General features: G+C 39.9%; 1 protein-coding gene across 12 annotated transcripts in view; it reads left to right on the plus strand.

Moving 5' to 3' along the window:
* Positions 1–25483, plus strand: part of hdac5 (histone deacetylase 5) — a 384161-nt gene that overhangs the window by 324866 nt on the left and 33812 nt on the right. For 11 of the 12 annotated variants that reach the window (XR_010969069.1, XR_010969070.1, XM_068013317.1 and 8 more), the window contains 9 exons: positions 8016–8123; positions 14118–14173; positions 14710–14797; positions 15133–15252; positions 16926–17023; positions 19494–19612; positions 22699–22832; positions 23604–23688; positions 24824–24977. Coding sequence is in view for 10 of the 12 variants with exons in the window: in XM_068013317.1 (XP_067869418.1) it covers positions 8016–8123; positions 14118–14173; positions 14710–14797; positions 15133–15252; positions 16926–17023; positions 19494–19612; positions 22699–22832; positions 23604–23688; positions 24824–24977 (962 nt within the window). In the remaining 2 variants the exon portion in view is untranslated. Of the gene's footprint in view, positions 1–8015; positions 8124–14117; positions 14174–14709; positions 14798–15132; positions 15253–16925; positions 17024–19493; positions 19613–22698; positions 22833–23603; positions 23689–24823; positions 24978–25483 lie in introns of those variants that run through there. The other variant, XM_068013320.1, reaches the window with a different exon arrangement.

Below are 25483 nucleotides of genomic sequence, written 5' to 3' on the forward strand. Positions count from 1 at the left end.
GCAGCACCTATCAAGGTCATCTGCTCTTTTTTTGCTGTCTAGCCTTAAGTATGCTGCACTGCAGTCCTCTGGGGAGACTGCCCTTGAATCCGAATGCACTTCAAGCTGCAGCATCTCCACTTTGTCAGCTATCTAATATGGATTCAGGTGCACCGCTTCATTTCTTGCTCAGAAACTGTTTCCTATCTACACATTTATTTTGCCCCAAATTGCCTTTGGAAGGCTAAAGTATTCATTTTAAATATTTACAACCTTTGTAAAGGCTAACAAAAATATTTGCCCCTTATGTGGCCACTCATCTTTAAATATCAATATTTCTTTAAACTTTCCTTGAGATGGTGGGGTTGCAGGGAGGCAAATTGGACAAGTCAGCACTTTAAGTCCTTCCTTGATGATCTTCCTTGACCAGAACTGATATTGGCCAGGGAACTTGTCAATTGGGAATTAGGGCAAACCTTGGGAAGATACAGGAGAAAATCCCAGCTTGAAATTAATAAATCTTAAATTCACCAATAACCATCACAATCTTCCCATTTATGTCTGTCACTGCAATTATTTCAGTAACTATCAGCACTAAAGAACAGGTTCCTTAAATTTTCCATTTCTTTGCGAGTTAGTAAACCACTAATATTTAAGTTCAAGTAATGTATATCACTTAGAAACAATAATATATCTTACTTTTATACTTGTCAACATATGCACAGATAATTATTAAGCAAATGATAAATGTATTATATGTGATGACTGAGTTTCAAATCTGACTATTCAATTTTTCTATTTGTCTAATTTTGTAACTTGCAATAGGCTCCTGCCGGCCTGAACAAGCTTTTTAAATGCAGTAAAATTTTAGCTGTTCACATTTATTTACAGTTCATCAAGAAAAGATTTTGTTGTACTCATTTCAACATAAACAAAAAAATGAACAGAAAGAGATGAAGCAAGAAGGAAATGAAAGCAGGAAGGAATAGAAAAGTAAAATGAAACCATCTACAAAAAAGAAAAATTCAGAAAGGGATAACAGAAATAGCACTGGCAGAGAGATGGCAAACCTATGGTTTAAAACGTATGGAAATTCAGGGCATTATATAAATATGATACATGGCCAGACTCCATGGGGGTAATTTTAAATCCCTGATATGCAGGAGAGGGACAGGGAGGGTGTTAAAATCAGTAAATATATGAAATCTGACCCTGACTCGCCACGAATGCACTTCCATTTTAAGCAAAATGAGTTCAGTGACATTTGAGTAACCCGCTCTGTAATTATATGTTAACGAGTCTCCATTTCTCAGATTTTGGGAGTCATTGAATATAACAATTGCAGGCCCAGGTTTCTCAGGGCTCAATTTCCTTGATGTTTTTTATTCATGTTCAAGACAAAAGTTAGTTTCTGTATGCCAGCCTGCACTTCCTACAAACCAAAAGTTGATCTTGTCCACTGGATCAACAATGGACCTTTTTTACTATTGAGATATCTGCTGAAATACCACAGAACCCACCATACACCATGGATTTCTCCAACCAATAATGAAAAGACCATCTAAATGTACTCATTCACATATATTAAGACTATACAGAAGCAAAGTAACCAACATCAGATTTAAATAGATCGTGATACTTCACTTACATTATTTCACCTGTTTTAAAAAAAAAAGCTCCAAAGCCTTTTCAGTTCTCTTCTGTAACTTTGGACCAGACATCTCTCTGAATCCTTTCTTGGTGCAGTAACCTGGACATGTGGCTTCCAATCACCAACAGCTGTTATGTTGATTGCCAGCAAACAACGTCCATCAAAAATCAAGACAAAGACACAATGACAGGAGATAGCTCACATACTATCTTAATTGCTAGTAGCACTTCTCATCTGCTTTAACCAGAAGATGCGAATTATAACAGTGCACATATGGCTAGCTTTCGAAAAATAAAACTTATTTTTGATCGTTTCGCCACCAGGAATACCACAGCAGTTGCCGATTAATTGTGATGGTCAAGGTTAGGCTTTCATATACTGCTCTGTTCTTTAGATTGAATCCTAATGAAGGGAACAGGATCTATATTGACAGTTATGTCTGTGTTAACTAATCTACCACAAACTTTGGTGATCAGAAAGTAATGCTGATTTTAAAAAATGCCATCGCCTTTGAGCCCTTGCATGTGATTTAAGTGTAAAATGTATTTTTTTTTACAAGGGGAGTTATATTTTTTCTGTCGCATGTTCAAATTGGACTTGCCTCCATTATAGTAACTTCTACACGGTATGAAGCCACTTTCTTTATCCTTTTTTGTTATTTGCTCTTTACGTTTCATGTTTTCTTCACACAAAGTAATCACAAACCATATGTGTCATTTTATCGTGGGTCGTTGGTGGCGCTGGCCAACAACAGAAGTTTGCTACCACATGAGGATTCGTACTCCCCTCCAATTTAGAGAAATGCCTCACTTTCTCCCAGATGGCTGCATCTGAGATTGCGAACTGTCCACTTCAAATTCATATTAGGGATGAACCAATGTTGTACCACTCCAAGCAACATCATGCCCAACTGCTAGTACACCATAACACTGAGCTCCACTTCCTCATAATTTTAATAAAGACAAATTAATTGTTTTCTCTAAACAATATTGAAAAGTGTTTGGGTTCAATCATTCTTATGAGCTTGTACATACACTGGCACCGGGTATGTTTGACAAAAATAATTTCTGTATTTAAATTATATAGTATTTCATTTGAACTGTCTTTCTCAAATTTCTTCCAAGTTTAAAAATATCAGTTAATATTGAAAATAACAATGTGCTGGCAGCATGAAAAGTCAAGAAAAGCAACACGTTCATAATTTAAATTAAATAGACACTCTTGAATTTCGTCATTTTTATCTTTAGGAGGACAGGAGAAACTGCATAATTTTTCCTTGGGAAATTAGAGGATTAGGTAGAGTCCATAATGCATAGTTTACTGAAGTAACATACTTGATGGACTGAATAAATGGCTTTTTCTTGTTTCATGCTTTATATTCTAACAAATTAAATGCATGATTTATCTCTGCACACTAGAATAAATTGTTTTTTTTAATCAGGCAGGTTTATAGTACATTAAACAAGAACTGCTGAGTATTCCAGGGTGCCATAGGACCTACTATGTGAGCTTTATCTGAATTTGATGATGTTTTAATTAATGTGATATTTATAGGTGTTGAAAAATCTAAATCAAGGATGAAGCTATCGTGTGTACTTGCTTCTTACCACCAATGGTTATTATTATTTTGAATAAAAAGTCTGGCGATTATGATTTTCTCTCAGTGTAAGGGAAGTGCCTTCAAAGTAGTAAGTTTAAAAAAGCAACTTCTTTCTTGTGCCTTTAATCAGGAAAGTAGATACATTTTTGTTTCCTGTCAGTTTCATAAAAGTCAGCTAATCTTCATTTTCCATAATATGCAAGAGGAGTTTAATATTTGTGACATTAGTAGAGCATAAACATTTTGAGATTAAAATATCAGATTGATTCTAGCTGTACATTACTGTAGTACAACTCTGTGGTGAACTAATTAATGCTTCTGCATGAGGAGTTCCTGATTCCTATCAAAATGGTGCAGAGTAGAGATTTGGACCCAGATATTCGAGGGCACGGGATGCTTTCGCTACACTAGAATGGTGCAGCTGAGGCTCCCTAGATATTGAGTCTTGGGCCTTAATATACTGGAGAAAGCATGGTGCAACAGCCCACCGGGTAAAAGTAATGAAAAATCAGGCTGCTGCAAACATCATAGTAAGTGGGTAGTTTTGGTTCAGGTTCATTTAGTGTGGAGCCAGTGATCGGACGGTTGAAACGGTGGGGGTAGGGGGAGGGGTGTGGTGAATGAACAAGGGTTGGTGTCAGGCCCAAGGATCATGGGGGTTAGTGTAAGGAGCAGAGAGGAGATGGGAATAGGGAGTCAAGCTGAGGGCAGCGCCAATGGGGTATCGGGTTGGGAGAATCAGGGAATGTGAGGGGGAGTGGTGGCGATCATATCTCTTATTATGGGGTCGCGATGACCACTCGTGTTCCTACTGGCTCCACATTCAGGTAAGCTACATTTTTTGTTGCAGATGATCATTAGGACTGGTTTCCTTGCATGCAGCCCCTGATGGCTCTAGCTGCCTCAGCAAATCAGTCTTGGAGAGTGGACCTCAATAGACATCAGGCATTTGTTTACATATGCAAAGGAACTGATAACCTGCTTCAGGCATGGGTAAAGGATGCCTCTGGTTTGTCCTTACCCAAATGGTGGGCAGAGCACTTCCTGCCTGCCATATTGAGGACTTAGTAGTCCTAGTAGTGCCTGAATAACTTGTTCTGGGCGGACCAATTTCTAGACCTAAGTTTTCCGAGACAGAATGGGGAATTCAGTGGGAAAACCAAATCAAGCAGTGCCAGTGGTCTTGCTTGAGTTCAGTTATTGTTTACACTCCTGTTCAGGAAATAGTTCACAGAACCTGAAAATGCATGGTAGAATAACTAAAGTTTTTGAAAAAAAAATACATTTTCCAATAATTATCTAAGGTTGTGTTTCAGGAAATAGGTCTTGACATTTCCTAACAAAAGTGGGAAAAAAATGGATTATTCAGAACACGCTAGAGCACTGTTAGATAACATATTGTAAATTAGCACAGTTTGTCCCACTGAGAATACATTGTGAAATATTCAACTGGGTGCAAGCATATAAATGCTCTGCTCATGCACTTTGAATATCCACTATAACAGTACTATTTGGGGTGAGATGGCAGCCTGCACCATTTTAGGCTTTAATTACTATTAACACATTATATTGGAGGCCCTTCATTTCCTGTAGAGAAACATTCTGAACCCCCTGCCGACTGAACTTGAAAAATTAAACAATTAAAATAACGAATAAAAATACAATGTTTTAAATTCTACTTCCACCCCTCATATAGAAACTAGTGTATTTGTCGTAAATCCACCCCTTAGACTGCCTTTAGGTATCCCCTTCTCGATCAACCTACGCTGAGTCAAAAGGTGGAACAATGCAGCGAATAGACATCTCCTTGAATACTGAAAATATTGCTCCCTTGGTCAACTAATTATGAAGTAAACTTGAGGGGAGCAGTATGGGTTGTGCTTTTTTCCCCAACCCATAATGAGCCTTAGCTATTAATTGTATTTATTAATGTTGTGAGTAACTGCAACTTTGCTTCTAAGCATACCTTCCTGGCAAGTTATAAGCATTTTCAAAGGAAGGAGGGGATTTTCTCTAAAGGCCTGGGCTGTATGTGGAGGCAGTATTATGTAATTGATACGAATGGTCATTCATCCTCTCGAATCTTTTTCAATTGCATGTTTATCAGATTTCTTAATTCTATTCATTGAAAATAATTGTATTTTTGACAGAAATGTGAACTCGAATGTTTCAGAAGCTTTCCTTGATCAACTTTGTTTTTCATATTTGATCAGGCTTTGTAAAACACAGATTTGTGAGAATGACCTTTCGGTTATTGTCTCCTGAGATTACTGCCCTCCTCCCCTCCTTTAACTTCTCCATATAAAATCTCCTCATATTCATGGCCACCCTCTTGACCTTACCATCTCACGTGGCACCTCTATTCCCATTGTACCAATCTCTGATACTTGTATCCCTCACCACTCATCCCCTTTCCCCTTCTAATCCCACTTCCTTCTGCATCCACCCCTGTAAAAAAAAAACTCCCAAGTCACTAGTGTACTATCAAACTCCCAACTACTAGTCTTTGGCCCTCCATTCACCGTACATCTGTAGTTATAGATCTGCTCTCTCATCTCTGCCTTTGATGCTGTTGTCCCCAGTAAAATTCTCAGTCGATCCCACCCTGATTATTCCTCTGGTAATGCCCCATTTTAGTTCCCTAAAACCAAGGGACGCAAACAAACATATTTTGCATACAACTAGTTTAGCTATTCATTGCCAGGTCTGGCTGAACCACATCAAGTACTTAACGAGCCTTGCTCTTCTCTGCCAAAACTGCTCACCATATAAGGAGTATCCTGGAATGCAGAGATAATCCCTGGCTTCATTTCTCCCCTATGAACAAGGGAATTAAATATCTCTCCTCTCCCCCCTGCACCCTCATCTCCAATAACAAGTGCATGGAGCTTATGGGCGTCTTTGCCACTTGGATTGAGATCATCCATTCGCTGTTTCTGCCACATCCCCTCTACCCCTAGCCCTGTACGTATACCATTACATCTTGAGTTCCCCAGGGATTGGCGCCCTCCTGTTTCTCAACTAGATGCTGCTCCTGGGCCACGTCATCCAAAGATATGACACCAACTTCCATACGTACGCTGACGACACCCAGCTGTACCTCTCTGCCACCTCTTGTGAGCCTTCCACTGCCTCTGTGTTTTCAGGCTGCTTATCCAACATCCAGTTTTGGATGAGCTGCAGTTTCCTCCAGTGAAATACTGGGAAGACCAAAGTAATTGTCTTTGCTATCATCCCTCACCCTGAACTCTGTTAGCTCACACTGAATCCACTTCTCTCCCAACCATTGACTGGCTGAATCAGACTGTTCGCCATCTCAGCGTCCAATTTAACCCCCAGCTGAGGTTCCAATCCCATATCCGCTCCAACACCAAGACGGTCTACTTTCATATCATTCCCTGTCTCTGCCCTTGCCTCAGCTGATTTTGTTACCTTAAGACGCAACTATGCTAATGCTGTCCTGGCCGGCCTCCCATCCTCCACTCTCCATAAACTTGATCTCATCCAAAACTCTGCAGCCCCTACTCTAACCTGCAGCAAGTCCCTTTCACCCATCTCCACATACATTCTGAGCTATGTTGGCTCCTGATCCACCATTGCCTCAAATTTAAAATTCTCAAAAAATCCCTTCGTGGCCTTGCCCCTCCCTGTCGTAAATGAGTATTAAATTGTATTCAGATGGTGGACGTTATGTGGGGATGCACTTCTTCTCCTATAGAGACTGAAACTGTGGTTGTTGGGTTTTGGAAGTGCATGTTTGTAATTTGTATCTCTCAACAATTAGGGCGGCACAGTGGCGCAGTGGTTAGCACCGCAGCCTCACAGCTCGAAGAAACCCGGGTTCGATTCCGGGTACTGCCTGTGTGGAGTTTGCAAGTTCTCCCTGTGTCTGCGTGGGTTTTCTCCGGGTGCTCCGGTTTCCTCCCACAAGCCAAAAGACTTGCAGATTAATAGGTAAATTGGCCATTATAAATTGTCACTAGTATAGGTAGGTGGTAGGGAAATATAGGGATAGGTGGGGATGTTTGTTGGGAATATGGGATTAGTGTAGGATTAGTATAAAAAATGGGTGGTTGATGTTCGGCACAGACTCGGTGGGCCGAAGGGCCTGTTTCAGTGCTGTATCTCTAATCTAAAAAAAAATAAAAACTTATAAAATGTGTAAAGATTAGGCTGCCGTTCTATCCTTCACTGCCTGACTTTCTGGAATAGAATATGCCAGTCCTATGATCCTCCAGAACTCGACAGTGCTCCAACTCTAGCATCCCCCCTCGCCCCACCATTGGTGGCCTTGCCCTCAGCTGTCTCGGCCTCCCAAGCTCTGAAATTTCCTCCTTAAAATTCTCATCTTTTTAAGACCCTCCTTAAAACCTCTCTCTTTGACCAAGCATTTAGTAATCCACCCTGACATTTCCTCCTTTGGTTCAGTGTCAATTTTTATCTGATTACGCATCTGTGAAGTTTTCCTTCATTAAAGAGGCTATATAAATGCTAAAATAAAAGCAAAATACTGCGGATGCTAGAAATCTGAAATAAAAACAAGAAATGCTGGAAATACTCAGCAGGTCTGGCAGCATCTGTGGAGAGAGAAGCAGAATTAACGTGTCGGGTCAGTGACCCTTCTTCTGAAGAAGAAGGGTCACTGACCTGAAACATTAACTCTGCTTCTCTATATAAATGCCAGTTGCTGTAGGTATTTTAGTTGAGCAAATTACACTGAATTGATTGATTATAGGACTTGTAACTGGTACCTTGGAAAGTAAGATTTCTTTCTTCTATTTGCAGGTGGACAGTGACACAGTGTGGAATGAAATGCATTCTTCGAGTGCTGTTCGCATGGCTGTTGGCTGCGTCATTGAACTCGCATTCAAGGTGGCTGCAGGGGAGCTCAAGGTGAGACTGAGGGCATTGTACCTATTACAAGAATCTGAAACGTTATTGAAAGTTAGCATCTTATCAAGTAAATAGACCACTTTTAAAGAACAGAATGTCCCTGTTGATGGATTGCAAAAGGTGACTAACATATTCCACATAAATATTGGTGTTTTCAGAAGATAGAATTTAAAGTTCCAGAGCAACAATTTTTTTATTTACTTTTCAATATCATTTATTGAAAAATCAAGTTCCCCTTTCTAAACGTTTCTAATCAGTCTCCAGCTGAAAACCCGCTTAGAGGGATTGTCCCTTTCCTTTGCCAATGAATCTCTTCTTACTGAGCACCAAAAGGTGCGGAGAATGTACCAAGGTGACTTCAGTTTTTTTTGCCTCTCCCATTACTTGCTGTTGGCAATTGTGTATGTGTCTTTATGCCCTAGATATTATCAGAAATTCTACATGTGGATGAAAACATTGGTGTGAGCATGTGCTCCGTGACTTAACAGCTTCATACACCAGTGTTCTGTGCCACTGCACCACCCCTCTTACAGCTAATTTTACAACCCTCAATATATATAATGAAAACTTAGTTAAAATGGAACAATCTTTTCCAAAAATCCAAGCTTTTCAGGCACCTTTTAATCTCAATATGTGTTGGCAGAACTGCTGAGTTTGACTCCCAGTGAGCATCATAACATGTTTTCACTATTTAATTCTAAGCAGGAGAAAGCATAATTTTGTTACATTGGCCGGAATTTTACGTCCCCAAAACGAGCGGACTGGTGGCGGGGAGGCGTAAAATTGAGTGGGGGGGCCGTTGCTGACCCTTGCACCCCCCCCACTCACCCATTGCCAATTTACGCGGGGTGGCGTTGGCGAGAAACAGCCCGCCCACCCCAGGCCAATCAAAGCCCTTAGGTGACCATTTAATTGGCACTTAAGGGCTTCTGCCTGCCGCCACAGGTATTTTACCCTTGGCTGGCGGGCGGCTGAGGCCTCAAACAGCTCACCTGATGAAAGCAGGCGGCCTTCTTGCAGGCTTGGGGGATGGGGGGGGGCCCTCCTGATCGGGCACCCTGTGCCCCATGGAGGGCCGCCCCCAAAGCCCCAACTGCCCTCAACGTACAACACTCACCAGCCCACCCCCCTTCCCCCCCTTGCCTCATCGGGGCCTGACCGATTGTCCCCAGCAAGGCCCTAAAAACGTAACTTTTCTCCGGGCCGTCCTTCATTATCTTTCGATGGCTGTACGCAGTCCCAGCAGTGGCCACCGCTCCCAGCGGTACTGCTAGGACCAAGAGCTGCCGGCCCGCTGATTGGCCAACAGCTCCATTAGGTGGGACTTTCTGCCTCAAGGAGGGGGAAGTCCCGCCCAAGGCCGGTTAAAGGCCTGGGGAGCGTAAAATCCCGATCTGGCTCCCCAGGCCCGGTGGAGGCAGGCTCGCCGTAGACTTTTCGGCAAGTGGACAGGCACCCCCCACCCACCCAACGAAAAATTCTGGCCATTATTCATATAATTGAATAAAACTTTTTCAAGGGCAGAATACCTAAATCGGCATGATGGGAGAACCAGGAGCAATATCCTAACTCTTTTCAATGTAATTTCAAGTCAACAAGTCAATTTCAACCTAAAATGTGAGCACCCTCACAGTCGGTAGCTGTGTCTTCCTGTCCACCTCCAGCTAGACCCTGTTGTTCAGGCAGATTGTGATGCATGGCAGTCATGATAGCATATTTGCACTCTAGCAAGGTGCAAAGTGTGTGAGCTGACACTGCCCTAGTGAATTATTTAAGTTATATAAATAATACCTTGTCCTTATGACTAATAGGTCAGACACATGTAGGCCTTACAGTCATTCTCACTGTTGAGTAAGCAAGAAAACAGACAGGCTGTACAACCATGTAATTACCTTTATACACAATTTAATTTTAAGTTCACGTGGCAGGATTTTGGCAGTGTTCATGTGCTGGCTTTTAGCTGGACCAAGGGTTGCCCACAAGGCAGGACAAGGAAGAGCAACTCTTGGAAAAGAAGCAAATTGGAAAAGGGGGACAAAAGCAGCTTCGAGAAGTAGGGACTGTACCAAGACCTGGGAGATTGGGGCATGGGCTTCACTGGAAAGGACAAGGTATTTATGATAATTCGCAATCAAGATATTACCGAAGAGGCCACCATCTAGTACACTTAACTCACTGGTAATTACTTATTTTGCAGTGTTTCTAATTAGAATACACCACAGCAAGCATCCCAGCGAACCGGAAGTCCCATTACCATATTTTTCCCAGTGATCGAATGACTATATTTGATGCAAAGTATTTCACCTTTTTTGGGGAATGGGGATTTCCTGATTAATAATAAAGAAATCTCCAAGAGCATCTTCATGAATAATGATTGGAAAGAAAAACCTTTAACTGAAGTAGGCTGGTGCTCCTCTTAAGTCCAGGTTTGTCTAATATTGAGCAAAAGTGGAGCAGATTTTATTATAATAGGCCCATGAAACTTGTATTTCTTACATTTACAGAATAGTTTAACAATGGAAAAGCTGGGGTTAGCATCATCTCCGCGTCCTTCAATTTATTGACTTTAGGGGCCAATATTCTTGTAACAGCTTTTGCCATACCTCGAGCACAGTTTATTTGTGGAAGTGTTTCCGCTCTTGTTTCAAAGCAATGATATTCTTCATAGCAATAAATAATGTTTGAAAAGAAACATACTTAAAAGAAAAGAATTGTTAATACAGTTTTATTAACATGATTTATCAATGATTTAGCTACTTGTCTTTCATCAAGTCCTGGTCAACAAACACATTAGCACATTATTTAAAGGCGAACATGTGAAAATAACAGGCAAAAGAAAACCAGCTGATCTGTCAAGCCTGCCCCACATTCATGATGCCAAAAGTATCATGACTAAATGATTCCTAACTCCTGCAGCCATATAATTTCTGCTGATAGGCAAAAAGAAAACCCCAGTGCTAATGTGGGGGAGAAAAATCAGGAACATTTCTCTGACCCACCCCACTGACAACTAAACCCAGTCCAGGAAATCACATTGACCATGTAATCTGAGAGTGTATTTAAAGTCAATAAAACATGTCACCAGCACCATTATTTTTAGATCTAAGTGACAGCAGCGTGTAAACTACTTTAAATGCAAGAAAATCGCAATTACCATTGATTTTAATTATGGGGGGGAGTTATGATTACTATCTAAATTGTTTTTGGTGAGGATAATGGTGGAAATCCCAGGAAAATCAGAAGAGGCATAATTAATAGCCTAAGTCACTTACTCCATCTTTTTTGCACTGTTCAAGGATCCCTATGCTGTAGATGAGCCATTACAGTGGTGCAAGTCCCCAGGAAAATCTGGGCCATAGTGTTTTGTGATGGTGTGTTTCCTGCCCTCCAGTTAAACTGGTTTTATCATTTAAGTGGCAAATGACAATATGAAGATACAAATATTTGCCTATCTGTGTGCCTTCCTCACTTTTTTGACTTTGTTTATGTTAAGAACTTGGTCTTTCTGCATCACATGCTGTATGAGCTCTATGTATAGTTAAAGGATGTGTAATTAAATCATGGGCAATGCCAGCTGCTTTGCAATGCAGAAAAAAAATTCATACCACAGTTTATAGCCATAATGTCGTAGTAAAAGTTATTCCCCTAAAACCTTACATGAAATAAAACCTGTACCACTGCAATTCAAATTAAATGGTGCTTGTTCAGTTTGCTTGAAATCATGTTATTTGATCACTGGAGTTCCTTTGTGATCTGATATTACTGCCAACAAAGAATAAGTTGCTGAAAACTGAATGAGACTAGCCAACATACCCCCATAGTTAGAAAGATTAACACTGAAATAGTCTTGAGCTTGGTTCTTAGTCCACATTTGAGTTAGCTGATCTCAGACAGGGTAAAAGTAAGAGCACTACAATTGGCCTCAGTATCCACTGGGTTAGGGAAGAAAAGAACTGGCCAGGCTTTCCCATCTTGCTTGTTATCCAGTGACCCCTAGTAAAAGTCCTTGTGTGTGCTGCCTCTATGGTAAACTAGCCCACCAACACTCCCTGCAAAGGGTGAATATCAGGGGTCATCGAATAGTGATTAAGAGCATGAACTGTGGCTAATTTCACCACCCCGCCCCATCCCCAATCCACCACACTCCTCTCCAGATGAGGGATACTGAAGTCAATTGCAGCACCCAAAATGCAATTCCAGCTGAGATCAGCTAACTCTGCACAGACCAGGGATAAAACCTTTTTATTTCATATGTGGGCATCGCTGGCTAGGTCAGCATTTATTGCCCATCCCTAACTGCCCTTGAGAAGGTGGTGGTGAGTTGCCTTCTTGAACCACTGCAGTCCTTGTTGTGCAGGTACACCCACAGTGCTGTCATGAAACGAGTTGCAGGATTTTGACCCAGCAACAGTGAAGGAGCAGCGATTATCGTTCCAAGTCAGGATGGTGTGTTGCTTGGAGGGGGACCTTGCAGGTGGTGGTGTTCCCATGTGTCTGCTGCCCTTGTCCTTCTAGGTGGTAGAGGTCGTGGGTTTGGAAGGTGCTGTCGAAGGAGCCTTGGTGAGTTGCTGCAGTGCAACTTGTATATGGTACACGCTGCTGCCACAGTGCGCCGGTGGTGGAGGGAGTGAATCTTGAAGGTGGTGGATGGGGTGCCAATCAAGTGGGCTGCATTGTCCTGGATGGTGTCGAGCTTCTTGAGTGTTGTTGGAGCTGCACCCATCCAGGCAAATGGAGATTATTCCATCACACTCCTGACTTGTGCCTTGCAGATGGTGGACAGGCAATGGGGAGACAGGAGGTGAGTTACACGCCACCGAATTCCTAGCTTCTGACCTGCTCTTGTAGTCACAGCATTTATGTGGCTGGTCCAGTTAAGTTTCTGGTCAATGCTAACCCCCAGGGGGAATTCAGCGATGGTAATGTCATTGGACATCAAGGGAAGATGGTTAGATTTTCTCTCTTGTTTGTACTTCGTCTCCACAAGGACTGTGTGGTGATCACTCCTACCAATACTGTCATGGACAGATGTATCTGCGACAGGTAGGTTGATGAGGACGAGGTCAAGTAGGCTTTTCCCTCTTGTTGGTTCCCTTACCGCCTGCCACACAGTCTAGCAGCTATGTCCTTTAGGACTTGGGCAGCTCAATCAGTAGTGGTGCTACCGAGCCACTCTTGGTGATGGACATTGAAGTTCCCCACCCAGAGTACATACTGTGCCCTTACCACCCTCAGTGCTTCTTCCAATTGGTGTTCAACATGGAGAAGCACTGATTCATCAGTGGAGGGGGCCAGTAGGTGGTAATCAGCAGGATGTTTCCTTGCCCATGTTTGACCTGATGCCATGAGACTTAGTGAGGTCCAGAGTCAATGTTGAGGACTCCCAGGCAACTCCCTCCCACCACTGTGCCGCCACCTCTAATGGGTTTGTCCTGCCGGTGGGACAGGACGGCACATACCCAGGGATGGTGATGGTGGTGTCTGGGACATTGTCTGCAAGGTATGATTCTGTGAGTATGACTATATCAGGCTGTTGCTTGAGTCTGTGCAACAGCTCTCTCAATTTTAGCACAAGCCCCCAGATGTTAGTAAGGAGGACTTTGCAGGGTCAACAGGGCTGGGTTTGCCATTGTCGTTTGCAGCGCCAAGGTTGATACCGAGTGGTCTACCGATTTCATTAATTTTCTTCCTTGGCTCAAGTTATTCTGTGGAATGGTCAAATGAACCATCAGGAAAACGAATCCATTTAAATTTTAAATACCTTCTGTTCAAAGAGGATTCATTATATTCATTTGGAAAACAGATATCAATTCTTAAATTGGTCATACTATGTGCCTTTTATCATCTGCTTGTCTACTGAAATATCATGACATTTTTCCATTTGTAGAAAGTGGCTCTGTGCTGGGTGCGCTAATTAATTTTCATAGGAATTGTGTTTTAGCATCTGTGTAAAATATAAATTTCATGATTTACATTAGATTTCATTTTACACAGAATGGTTTTGCTGTTGTCAGACCGCCAGGACATCATGCAGAAGAATCCACTGCAATGTAAGTTCATAATGAGAACTATCCGAGCAATAAAAAGTGAATTGGCCATGTTAAATTAAATTCTTAAAAGCCATACCACTTATGACATCTTTTGACAAAAGTTGACTTCATTGAACAACACATGCACAGAACTAAACTAATATAGCTGCACATATTGTGGCAGCATTATTTGCTTGTGAAATAAAAAAATGATTTTGATAGATAACTATTATTGGATGTTAATTATTGCATTTTGGGTGAAAAGTCTAACTTCTCACTCAAAAGACAGCAGAAGTAAATGCACTTCAAAAACTTATTGAAACTTAAATACAAGTTTCTTAGAAATAATATAGCTTAATAATTGAAAAAAATTAATTGGAAAGGCAATTTTTAGAGTAATTTGTACACATTTTGACAACTTAATGTTTATGATATATGATTTTTAAATCTATTGTTTTCTTGTCATAAGCAAAATCTATAACTGTTGAACAAGGTAATAATTAGTATTACCTGTTGATTAAATTTACTTTTCCATCTTTTTCATTTTTCTCTTTTAGGGGATTTTGCTTTTTCAACTCAGTGGCAATTTCTGCGAAACTACTTAAGCAGAAACTTAACGTTGGAAAAATTTTAATTGTGGATTGGGTATGTATTGCATTCTGACTGAAACATTGTAACCAAAAGTGAAATTTAGTTGACTTCTTTGTGATGATTGCTGTTTGAGTAATAAAGCCTGTCTTTCGATCTGCAACGATGGTATTTGAGTTACATTTTACTTCAAGGGAATTTGTGAAGGACCAGTTTCATCTTATGGTGTATTTTGAACTAACTCAAAGCCGAAGGCAATATTTCCTAACACAAAGAGTGCATGACCTGGCTTGGCTAATTAAAAAGTAATTTGTAAGAAGAGTCAGGAAATTAATCAGAAGAATATGTTTCTTTATTTTTATGTTTGATATGTTTGTTTCCATTACTTGTAGGATATTCACCATGGAAATGGTACACAGCAGGCCTTTTACAATGATCCTAATGTGTTGTACATTTCTCTTCATCGGTATGATGATGGAAATTTCTTTCCTGGCAGCGGTGCCCCAGATGAAGTGAGTTACTGCCGACTACTAATAATTTGGTGCTTATTAACCCTTTGAGTATAAAGTTTCCTTTGAAGCATTCAAAACACACGTGTCTGTCTTCTAACCAACAAACTAAGTTTATTAACTCACTTCTGCTTTAATGTTCTAATGTAACATGCTTTGAAAAATGTGTAAGGAACCAATCCTACTCATAAAATTATTTTTGAATAAATTGAAAAAGTAAGTTTTTCTTTTTAAAACTCCTGGTCCAGGATGCTGTAAAGTCTTGAGTGTTTAATTAGTGAATACATAAGCATTGTGTACAGTGGCGCAGTGGTTAGCACCGCAGCCTCACAGCTCCAGGGACCCGGGTTCGATTCTGGCTACTGCCTGTGCGGAGTTTGCAAGTTCTCCCTGTGACTGTGTGGGTTTTCGGCGGGTGCTCCAGTTTCCTCCCACAGCCAAAGACTTGCAGGTGATAGGTAAATTGACCATTGTAAATTGTCCCTAGTGTAGGTAAGTGGTATGGAATATGGGATTACTGCAGGGTTAGTATAAATGGGTGGTTGTTGGTCGGCACAGACTCGGTGGGCCGAAGGGCCGGTTTCAGTGCTGTATCTCTAAATAAATAAATAATTTGATTTATACCTTTCAGAACAACATATTCTTCTCTACAATTATGAAGTTGCCTTTGTTACAGAAAATGAGTTATTTAAGGTTGTGATGCTGTGGAATTATGTTAATGTATCTATTAAGATCTATATACTTTAAGTTTTGTCAAATATAGCAGTGTTGACCCTTTGCACGGATAGTTTAAATTTTAAGGTGAGCTTCACTTAAGCTAATTTACGATCTTGGAGTAAGGACACTGAATGAATACCTGTGCAGTGCTGCCACAGGACCCACTCTGCATCCCTTCTCTACACAGATCAGTAGTGTATTTGAAAGGCTGGTGCCAGAGTCACAAAGGACACCTACCCTTCACATACAAATGCTGTTTGTATTAACATTTACACTCGTGCCCCTGTTTATGCAATGCAGACACTGCAGTTACAGCCAGTGCTGACATCTACAAATTCTAGTGTCATTGGGGCTCGCATTAATCCCCTGATTTTAAATTGTGGTTTTTGAGGCAAACTGAGTTTCACCTTATAGTGGCCTAAATTTGACATCAACCTCAGCATAGAGTGGCCAATTCTCACTCCACTAGGTCTTAACCGCCACCAACAAGATATGCCCAAGGTGGAAATCTGCCAGCGAAGCAACTTTGTATCATATCCAGGGTAGTAGAACCCCAGAGTCAAATCCATCTCAATAATATTACAATGTTGCGATTCACAATGGTGTGCCATCCTTTGTATACCTGCCTACCAACAGGAATCTGATCCCTTTTGGCCATAGAGGTATACTGGTACATAGAAAAGACAAGTTTCTAGCCAGTGTGTATTGTCCATCCACAGTGAATGCTCTGGCTTCCTCACATACTTTCTTAAGTGCCTACACGTTTGCAATTATGCTCTTGGTCTTGGAGGAAGCAAGAGAACCAGTTTTATATGGCCTGTGTAAGGTGGCCAGATAAATTAATCGGGTATATACGATAATAAAAGCATTCTTCTCTAGGGTAAGAAGAGATGGGCAATAAATGCTGCCCTCAAAGGTTTGTAGACATCTTCCTTTGTTTAATGACTTTTTTTTTAAAGGTTGGAACAGGACCTGGAGTAGGATTCAATGTCAATATTGCTTGGACAGGTGGTGTGGATCCCACCAATGGAGATGTGGAGTATTTGACAGCTTTCAGGTGAGCTTTCGTTACATGGAGTTATTGTGTGAAAACCGTTTCTGATAGCAAAAGTAGAAGATGCTTTTCCTCAATAATAACATGCACCAGACATTGTTGCAGTTCTCTCAGCACCCAGATAACCCCACACCACCTACATGTTGTCTTTTGTTTATTCATAGCACCCTGGATGTAACAGTCTTCCAGTAAAATAAATAATACAGTTAAAATGGAGACGAATTCATTAAGTATCACACAAAAAAGCTTTAATTTAAAAGGCTGAGGATTAAATATTGATTGATTGCTGTAATTAAGTTATTTTTCTGAACCTCGTAATTATTTTACTTTGTGAAATCAGGCTTAGAATATTGCTTCAGGTGTTCACCTGCATGTAATTAGCACAGCAGCAATTTTAACTGATGTAGCTGAACTGGGATTGTTAGTTGTACTTGTTGTGTATTTAGACATGTACCAGTCTAGTTTACTCTCTCAAGAACTATCTAAAAATACTTCCTAAATCAGTTGATTCTGGAAAAGAGTCTTAATAAAGCATAGGAAAAAAATCTATAGAATTCAGGAAAACATTTTATTCAAAGGAACTAACGTTTGGGAAAGGGGGCTTCCAGGAAATGGTCAAGAGCCTCGGGCAGGATAACACTAAACAGACTAGAAGCCAAATTTCCTTGCTTGCATGCTACAGGGTCAGGCTGAAGTTGGATCAGATAATTGAATATAATGAAATCCAGAAGGCTGCCCTTTTTCCTTTTTGCATACCCAGCATATCACAAATTTTGTAGACTTAGGTTCGTTCTTACACTTGTGTAGTTCCAGCTGCTGTCTTTGAGGCCATCATTGTTTGATGTTAGAAAATTATCCCGGTGCTGTTTTCAATCATTGAAGTTCAGCTGACTTTTACTGACTTTAAAGGCCATATGTCTGCTGTTTTCTTGTTTGCAAACAAAAAAAGGTGCAAGCATTGCTACATTTATAGCAAGGTCTTTCATAATAGCAAGGATGATGGAAGACAAATTGAGTTGGCTGCAGTTTTACAGAATCATTTTGAACTGTTGCTAGAAAGATTTATCTAAATAATTTAGATTAAAGAGCCTGCTTTTCTTAGACTTCACAATGTTTATTGTCAATTCTCAGCAGGTTCAATGCATGTACTGCTATTTTTACTGTTCCTGAAAATACTGCTTTATATACGAACCTTGTGTTTGTCATCAGAGCTTTAGTTTTGTTGACCAGAGTGACCAAGATTTTGTTGTCCTCAGGTGGTAGGCGCCTACATGCCAGCTGAACAGGACATGTTTCCATTGTGTTTGGCATCATGTATTTGGTGCCTCCCAAAGAGAGAGGATGATTATAATTGCATAGGCACTCATTTCCTCTGTTGAAACATCTTCCTGATTTCCATGAGAGCTTCTTTTATCTATTAATATATAGTGAAATCATATAGTATAAAAACCAACAGCAGAATACACGGGTTTATTTCCTCTCTCCCTGAAGGTAGTAACTCATTTTGGTTTAGTTCCACTTGTTTTGACAGCTTGCTAGTATCTTAGCCAGTGACAATTCTTCATGTGTAGTCCTATTTGATCATGGAGGGTATTACGATTGAGGTAGATCCTGTCCTTACTGGATAGCTACATATGCACAATTTACAGCAAAGGTCACTGAACAGTAATTGGAAGCTGAAGGCCTAGCTGAATTTCCTTGCACTTGCCTTCCCCCGGCCCCCCCCCAAGCTTGAAGATGTTGAGGCAAATTCTAGTGCCTTCATCATTGTCTCAATTTAGATCAACTAACTTGGTAGAGAACAAGAATTGAACCTGGGATCTTCCTGGACTATATGGCTCCATGGTATACTGCATAATGTATTTAGCGTTGTTATTTAGGCTATATAAGTTGAATTAACTCTTGTATTGAAAACTACAAGTATAAAAAAATTTGCTTTAAAACTGATTGTCAGACATACTGAAAACAAATCTACATTTGGCGCACTGTTTCTAGAATTGCATGTGCTTTCTATATGCCATGGTGCCAACACAATTGATGATAAAATGCTGTTGGGCTAAAGTTTACACCATATGGGCATGTGTTATTTGTTAGTCCAGAGTCGCTTAAATGTGAGTAGCAGCCACCTACTGTTCAACCATTTCATGGGCATGAACTCATACTTGTGTTTTAGCAAACTGCTTCCTGAATGGCATTAAAGAGACAGTGTCTCTTTTGTAAATCTGTATGGACTGAAATTGAAAACTACTAAAAATTAAACCTACCCAGTACAATCTGTTAGTACTTAAAATGAAAAGCAAGTAAACTCTCTGAGATAACTTTGAAAAGGGTGCAGGATTTTCTTTTTATCTGTTAATAGTAAAAATTTTAGCGACTAAGTAGTGCTTCCTACAGCTGTTGCAATTATAGCCACATATAACCTTTGAATAGGTTTATCGGCAGCTAGATATTATGCAGTTTGACTTTTTTTTAGGACTGTTGTGATGCCAATTGCCAATGAGTTTTCTCCTGATGTTGTGCTGGTGTCTGCTGGCTTTGATGCTGTAGAAGGACATCCCTCACCACTTGGTGGATACTCTGCAACAGCCAAGTGTAAGTTGTAATACCAAAATTTGTGTCCTGAAAGTTACTTTGCTAGGCCTTAATGTATTTTTATTGAGGTCCTTAACTCACAGGTTTACAATCTAGGGTCCATGAAGGGATCCCAGGGGATCTGCATAGTCACCAGGTTTCTGGCATTCTGAGCCAAAACACCAGGAATCTTAAGATATGTTCCATATTTTTTCTGTAGTCATTGGCTTACAATATTTCCATTCCTGAAGTTATTAATAAAGAAGTGAGCCTTTGTCTTAATGTTAGCATTTCCACTTCTGAATCAGAAGGTGAAGCGCTCAAGCCCCACTCCACCCCTGAGTGAAGACTAGAATACGGAGCCCAGTTTTAACTGCCCAAGTGAGTGAGTTTTAAATGAGTTAAAATCTAGCCCATAGTCTCTAAATACAGAATTGACATCCAACTGGGTACTCGCATCGAGATAGCTCAGTGGTAGTGCTGTTGCCAAAACCAGAGGGTAGGGTGTGGACCCCACTCGGCAACCTCAGTGAGTGGAAACCAGAGCTGTGCTCTGGAAACTGGATTGAAATACTTGTGTCTGATGGGTGCAGGTCGCCCCACTCCTATGGTAAAGAGTAGTTTGGGCTCATTAGGCTTAGTTGCAGCCCACCTAGGAGAAGGTACTCCGAAGATAAGGATCTTGTGTGAGACTTGAGTTCTTAGCACCTTCTCTAGGGCAAAACACGTTCGACGGATGGATATATGAATAAATATGTTTCTGCAACAATAGAACTTTTTTCCCTTTAGGTAGCTGAAAATGCCTTTCAGAAATTAGGCTGGGGGCTCCTAGGAGTGTGTCAGTATTTGTAGTGGTTCCTCCAAAAGTTTGAAAACCACTGCTTTGAATTATTGTCATCATTTTTTGGAGGTGATGAGAACCTTACCACACCCAGGTTCCAGCCTGTAGGAATAATCAGGTATGCAGACTTCAGTCTGTATTTTTGTTATCTCAGACCATGCTGTACTTGAAACACTAAATGCCTTTAAAAATTTGAATGCAGTTTCTGTGTGTATCCTTTGCAGAAATTATTTTGTGTCCTGTTTATTTAAAATTCTCTCTAAATCATATAAAAATATAATTTCCAACTTAGAAATTCTTAAATTAAGCCTGTCGGCCTGCTTTAAAACTGTTACCAGAACCAAAAAAAATTGTATACCATAAGTTAATTTTTTTTAATGAATAAGTAATTCCATTTCCCTTTTTTTAACTGAATACATGAAACAAAAGCATAATTAATTAAATGCATGTGTGTTTTTAGATTGAGCTATTTCTTCAATTTAAAAAGTATAGTCTAAGTTTAAGTGCCACAACACATAGCCTAAAATGTGATGAAGTTGGAGAAAATACGTATGTTAAATTTAAATCATAGTTCCAGATGTAAGTTGCTTTTACTGTGGTGCTTGTTTAGTTTGAAATCTGGGAGACTGATAGCCGTGAGCTGCTTGTAGGCGTTTACACTACAGCCTCTGGTTCACTTAGCCCAGCTTCAGGATGGTAGACTTATTTTTTTGCATGGTTGTGGTGTAATCACCAGGAGCTGATTCATTGATGCTAATCTCCCAGAATCTGACTTAAACAATTGCCGATATAAAAGCGGCTCTAAAGAGAGCCCTTAGTTGAAAGCAGTGCTGTTTGTACTATGCAGTGCTGAGTCTTTTCCATTTGTACCCAGTAGGCTGCTAGCAACAGAACAACCGCACGTACTTTAATACAAAACTGTCATCCATTTTATATTAGTTCCTATTGAACAAGGTTAATGCATACATTACAGCTTTTTGTAATATTAAATAGCTCATTTCATAGAGGTGTAATGCTTTGTATTGTGCTTATTCTTTCACTACCTTTGATCTAATTCTGAAAGAGAGGAGGTTTGAAGAAACTGTTTTAATATACCAATGAAGAGGCTTCATTTCAAAGAAGTATTTTAATATACCCACAAAGTGCTTTCAAAAATACACAGACTGTTAGTGGTCCCATTTAAATCTAGTTGGAATGCATAATAATTCAGAACTGTTTTTTTATTCTTTGCCATGCACTATGAAATTGAAATCTTTAATTTTTATTTACACTTGCCGTTTAAAAACTTGCCCTTAAAAGCCTATCACTAATCAAATTTTGTGGAAAACCTTGCATATTTATATGGCAAACAGGGTGCAAATCAGAATAATTTGATCAACATTGAACTGCTTTGATCCTCGGGTCTTGCATATTAAATCAGCTGTTAGCGCACAATTAAATGGCATCCAGATTCATCATACTGCTCACACATTACTGGAAAACAATTGACCCCACAGTCTTTTAGCATCCAGATTTGTGGACTGTTAGTATGTTGTAAAACTGGTAAACTATGTAAGCTGTGACTAATACAAAATTGAAATACAGTTCTAAGAAAACAATTTAACTAAAATCAGTACTTATTTGCATTTTGCTTATTGAAATTAAATGGACCTATATGGAAATTTAAAAGAAAAGCTCCATACAGTTGAAATTATTTGTGTTTATTTAGCTTTAAATCACAATAATTAGCTAAAGTATTAAACTTCTAATAAGCAAAAAGACAATGATGTCTTATTTTGCAAAAAAAGCATTATTAAAGTAAAGTAAATTATTAGCATGCACCAAAATTGGTTTGTATGTACATATAAAAGGCAACTAGATTTCACAGATGTGTTTTTTAAAGTTTATCGATAAACACCATAATGATTCCTTTTACGTTAATATGAGTGCTGTTAGTGAAAGTTCACAGCAAAAAAAACACAAAATATTTAAAGGACTTTTACATTGTATCATAGACTTTGACAAATCAAAATGAAGAGCAGTGAGTTCTAACCATGAACAAAATCGCCATTATATACATAAATATGTGTGTTTACAAAGGATAAGGCAAGAAGAGGAATTTTATATTGCTGTGTGTTTTTAATTATCCTAAATTATATTCAAGGGCATGATTTCACTTAATGATGGGGTGTATTTCTCAAAATGCTGTGTATAGAAAATGTATTTGAGAGAAGTAAAGTGTTTGGTAGATGTTAGTCTGTGTACTTCATACATATTTCTCTCTCAGGTTTTGGCTACCTGACTAAACAGCTGATGAAGTTAGCTGCAGGACGTGTGGTTCTTGCTTTGGAAGGAGGACATGATCTCACTGCCATCTGTGATGCGTCCGAGTCCTGTGTTTCAGCCTTGCTGGGTAATGAGGTATGCACAGTCAAAATCAAAACCAGATCATGCCGTAAACATACTACTTTAACTTAACAGGCATAGGTGCTAAACTGACAATCCTTGCTTGATATACTGGAACATAGAATGTACTTTAAACCAAGGCTCCTTCGACAGCACCTTCCAAACCCGTGATCTCTATCACCTAGAAGGACCAGGGCAGCAAATGCATGGGAACACCACCACCTGTTAGTTCCCCTACAAGCCACACCCCATTGACTCGGAACTATATCACCGTTCCTTCACTGTCGCTGGATCAAAAACCTGGAACTCCCTTCCTAACAGCACTGTGGGTGTACCTACACTAGATGTACTGCAGCGGTTCAAGAAGGCGGCTCACCACCACCTTCTCAAGGGTAATTGGGAATGGGGCACAAATGCTAGCCTAGCCATTGATGCTCACAACCCCTGAAAGAATAAAGAATTGACATTTTTAAAAATTGCAGTGGTTCAGCTAAAGTCTCATCTAGTCTTTAGGACATTTGAATTTTTCACTTAACAATCTATTTGTTTTGTAAACATGCATACATATAAGTTTTGAGTAGTTGAGAGTGCATTTCAAGTACAGCTAATGGGAAACAATAGCATTTGTAACTTAAAATCATGGATGAATGATGAGATTTGGGTTTCGTACACTTTCTGACATTAGAAAGTAAGATTTACTCCAACGTTGCTTGGAAATAAATAACCTTGTAATTAATGTGTGTGTATATAATGGTGTATTATTCATTTTTATATATATCTTGCCAGCTGGATCCTCTTCCTCAAGAAATACTTCAACAAAAACCCAATGCAAATGCAGTAGCATCACTAGAAAAAGTTATTGAAATTCAGAGTAAGTTGTCTCGCTGTGCATAACCTAATTGCTTATACACAGGTTGATATAATTGAATATCTTGTGCATAAGGTTGTATGACAATAATTCTGGTGAATTTTTTTCCTCGTGCTTGATCAACAGTTTCAAAAGTACTGAGTTGAACAAATTTACGATTTAATTAAATTCCAAAATGACAGCTCTTTAATGTTGCCTTTATATTACAACGCTGCAAACAGCTGCAGCCCTGACTTGGGTGGCAGTGTTGTAATGTAAATTAACCAATGATTATGCTTCCCGCAGTGCAGAGTACCACCTCAAGTGGTGTGTTCTCCCCATACCTAAGCCACTAGAAGCATACATAAACAACCACTTGTAACGACGTATGAATTTTTGCATTACTGACCTCAGCAGACCATTAATCTCAGAGAATATTGGAAGCTACAAAATTAGTGGGGCTTGCACGTTTGCAGTTGCTTAACAGTCTCAAAGGTGCACTCGCAGTTGTTGCTGTGTTGCCATCAGTGCTCTGAAATCTATCCTGAAATGTAAACAGAGCAAGCACATTGTCATGTGTCAAACTGCTTCCATTTAAAGCAGTTGTCTCCAGTATAATCTGTGTTTTACTTGCATTGCTGCCTTAGCAACAGTGAATAGAGCTGTATTTGTGCTGAAACTAGGTGAACATATTCATCTGACTATAAAATGGTCCTGCGTTCCTCCAGAGTAGCAGTGATAGCACTGTGCAGTCCTAGCTCAATTTGAGAATGAAGGCTTTGTGAAGCAAAGTGAGACCTATAGACCAGGTAGTCTCTGCTGATTAGTTAGTTGGCCTCCGCCTTAACACCCCTGTGATTGGGTTAGAGAGGTGAGTCACACTTGCTGGAGAGTGTGCACGCATGGAGGTTGGGTGAGAATATGATCAGGCTCAGCTGTGACCTGAAATGATTGTAGTCTTGCCCTTAATTGCCTTCTCTACCTTGACTAGAGAAAGATGGTTGTTGTATAATTGCTGCATGGTACACAGTTGTCATATTTTATATCTTTTTACAGCATTGAGTTATTTGCACAATATATTGGTTATAGTTCTTAGTTTACATTCCATTAAAGTTTAGCATTTGACAAATATTCCAAGCCATTATGATTTGACTTTCAGGCAAACACTGGAGTTTGGTGAAGCGCTCTGCTTCCACAGTAGGCTACTCACTGCTAGAGGCCCAAAAGCATGAAAAAGAAGAAGCAGAAACTGTTACAGCATTAGCCTCTCTGTCAGTAGACACTGAGCAGTGCAATTCTGAACCAGAGACCAGGTAATTTGCCATCAGACTTGTTTTTATTTTTAATAGTAATGCTAAGTAATTAGCATGGTTGCTTTTAGAAAACAGTATGCCTGATTATTCCTGTCATTGGTGGAAAAGGTGCTACTAAATTCATTTTATTTGAGTTTAATCTGTTTTTACCAATGCCATTTGTTCTTGGTGTTAGTTGGTAGGACTCAGCAAATGATACCTGTCAACCCATCACCCAGTTTTTCTCCTTTCATATAAGTACTAATAGTGACTGAATCAGGTCTAAGGAGATTTTGTCTTCTGTTTACCAGCACTTTAAATGGTATGGTGCTCTAGATCACTATGGCTGTGATTATGGCCTGTAGCCCTTAGTCATTTAAATACCAGGGCTCCTCCCAGCATGGCATAAATGTATAAATCTGTGTTCCCACTGGCAGTATTACTGCCTTCTGCTCCCTGGCTTCCTGGCAGCAGCTGAAGTAAATGGCTGGTGTCCTGTGAAAAATGTGCTTTGTAAATACGAGAGC

The sequence above is a fragment of the Heterodontus francisci genome, chromosome 33, assembly GCF_036365525.1.
Source record: "Heterodontus francisci isolate sHetFra1 chromosome 33, sHetFra1.hap1, whole genome shotgun sequence".
In the NCBI taxonomy this organism is placed as follows: Eukaryota; Metazoa; Chordata; class Chondrichthyes; order Heterodontiformes; family Heterodontidae; genus Heterodontus; species Heterodontus francisci.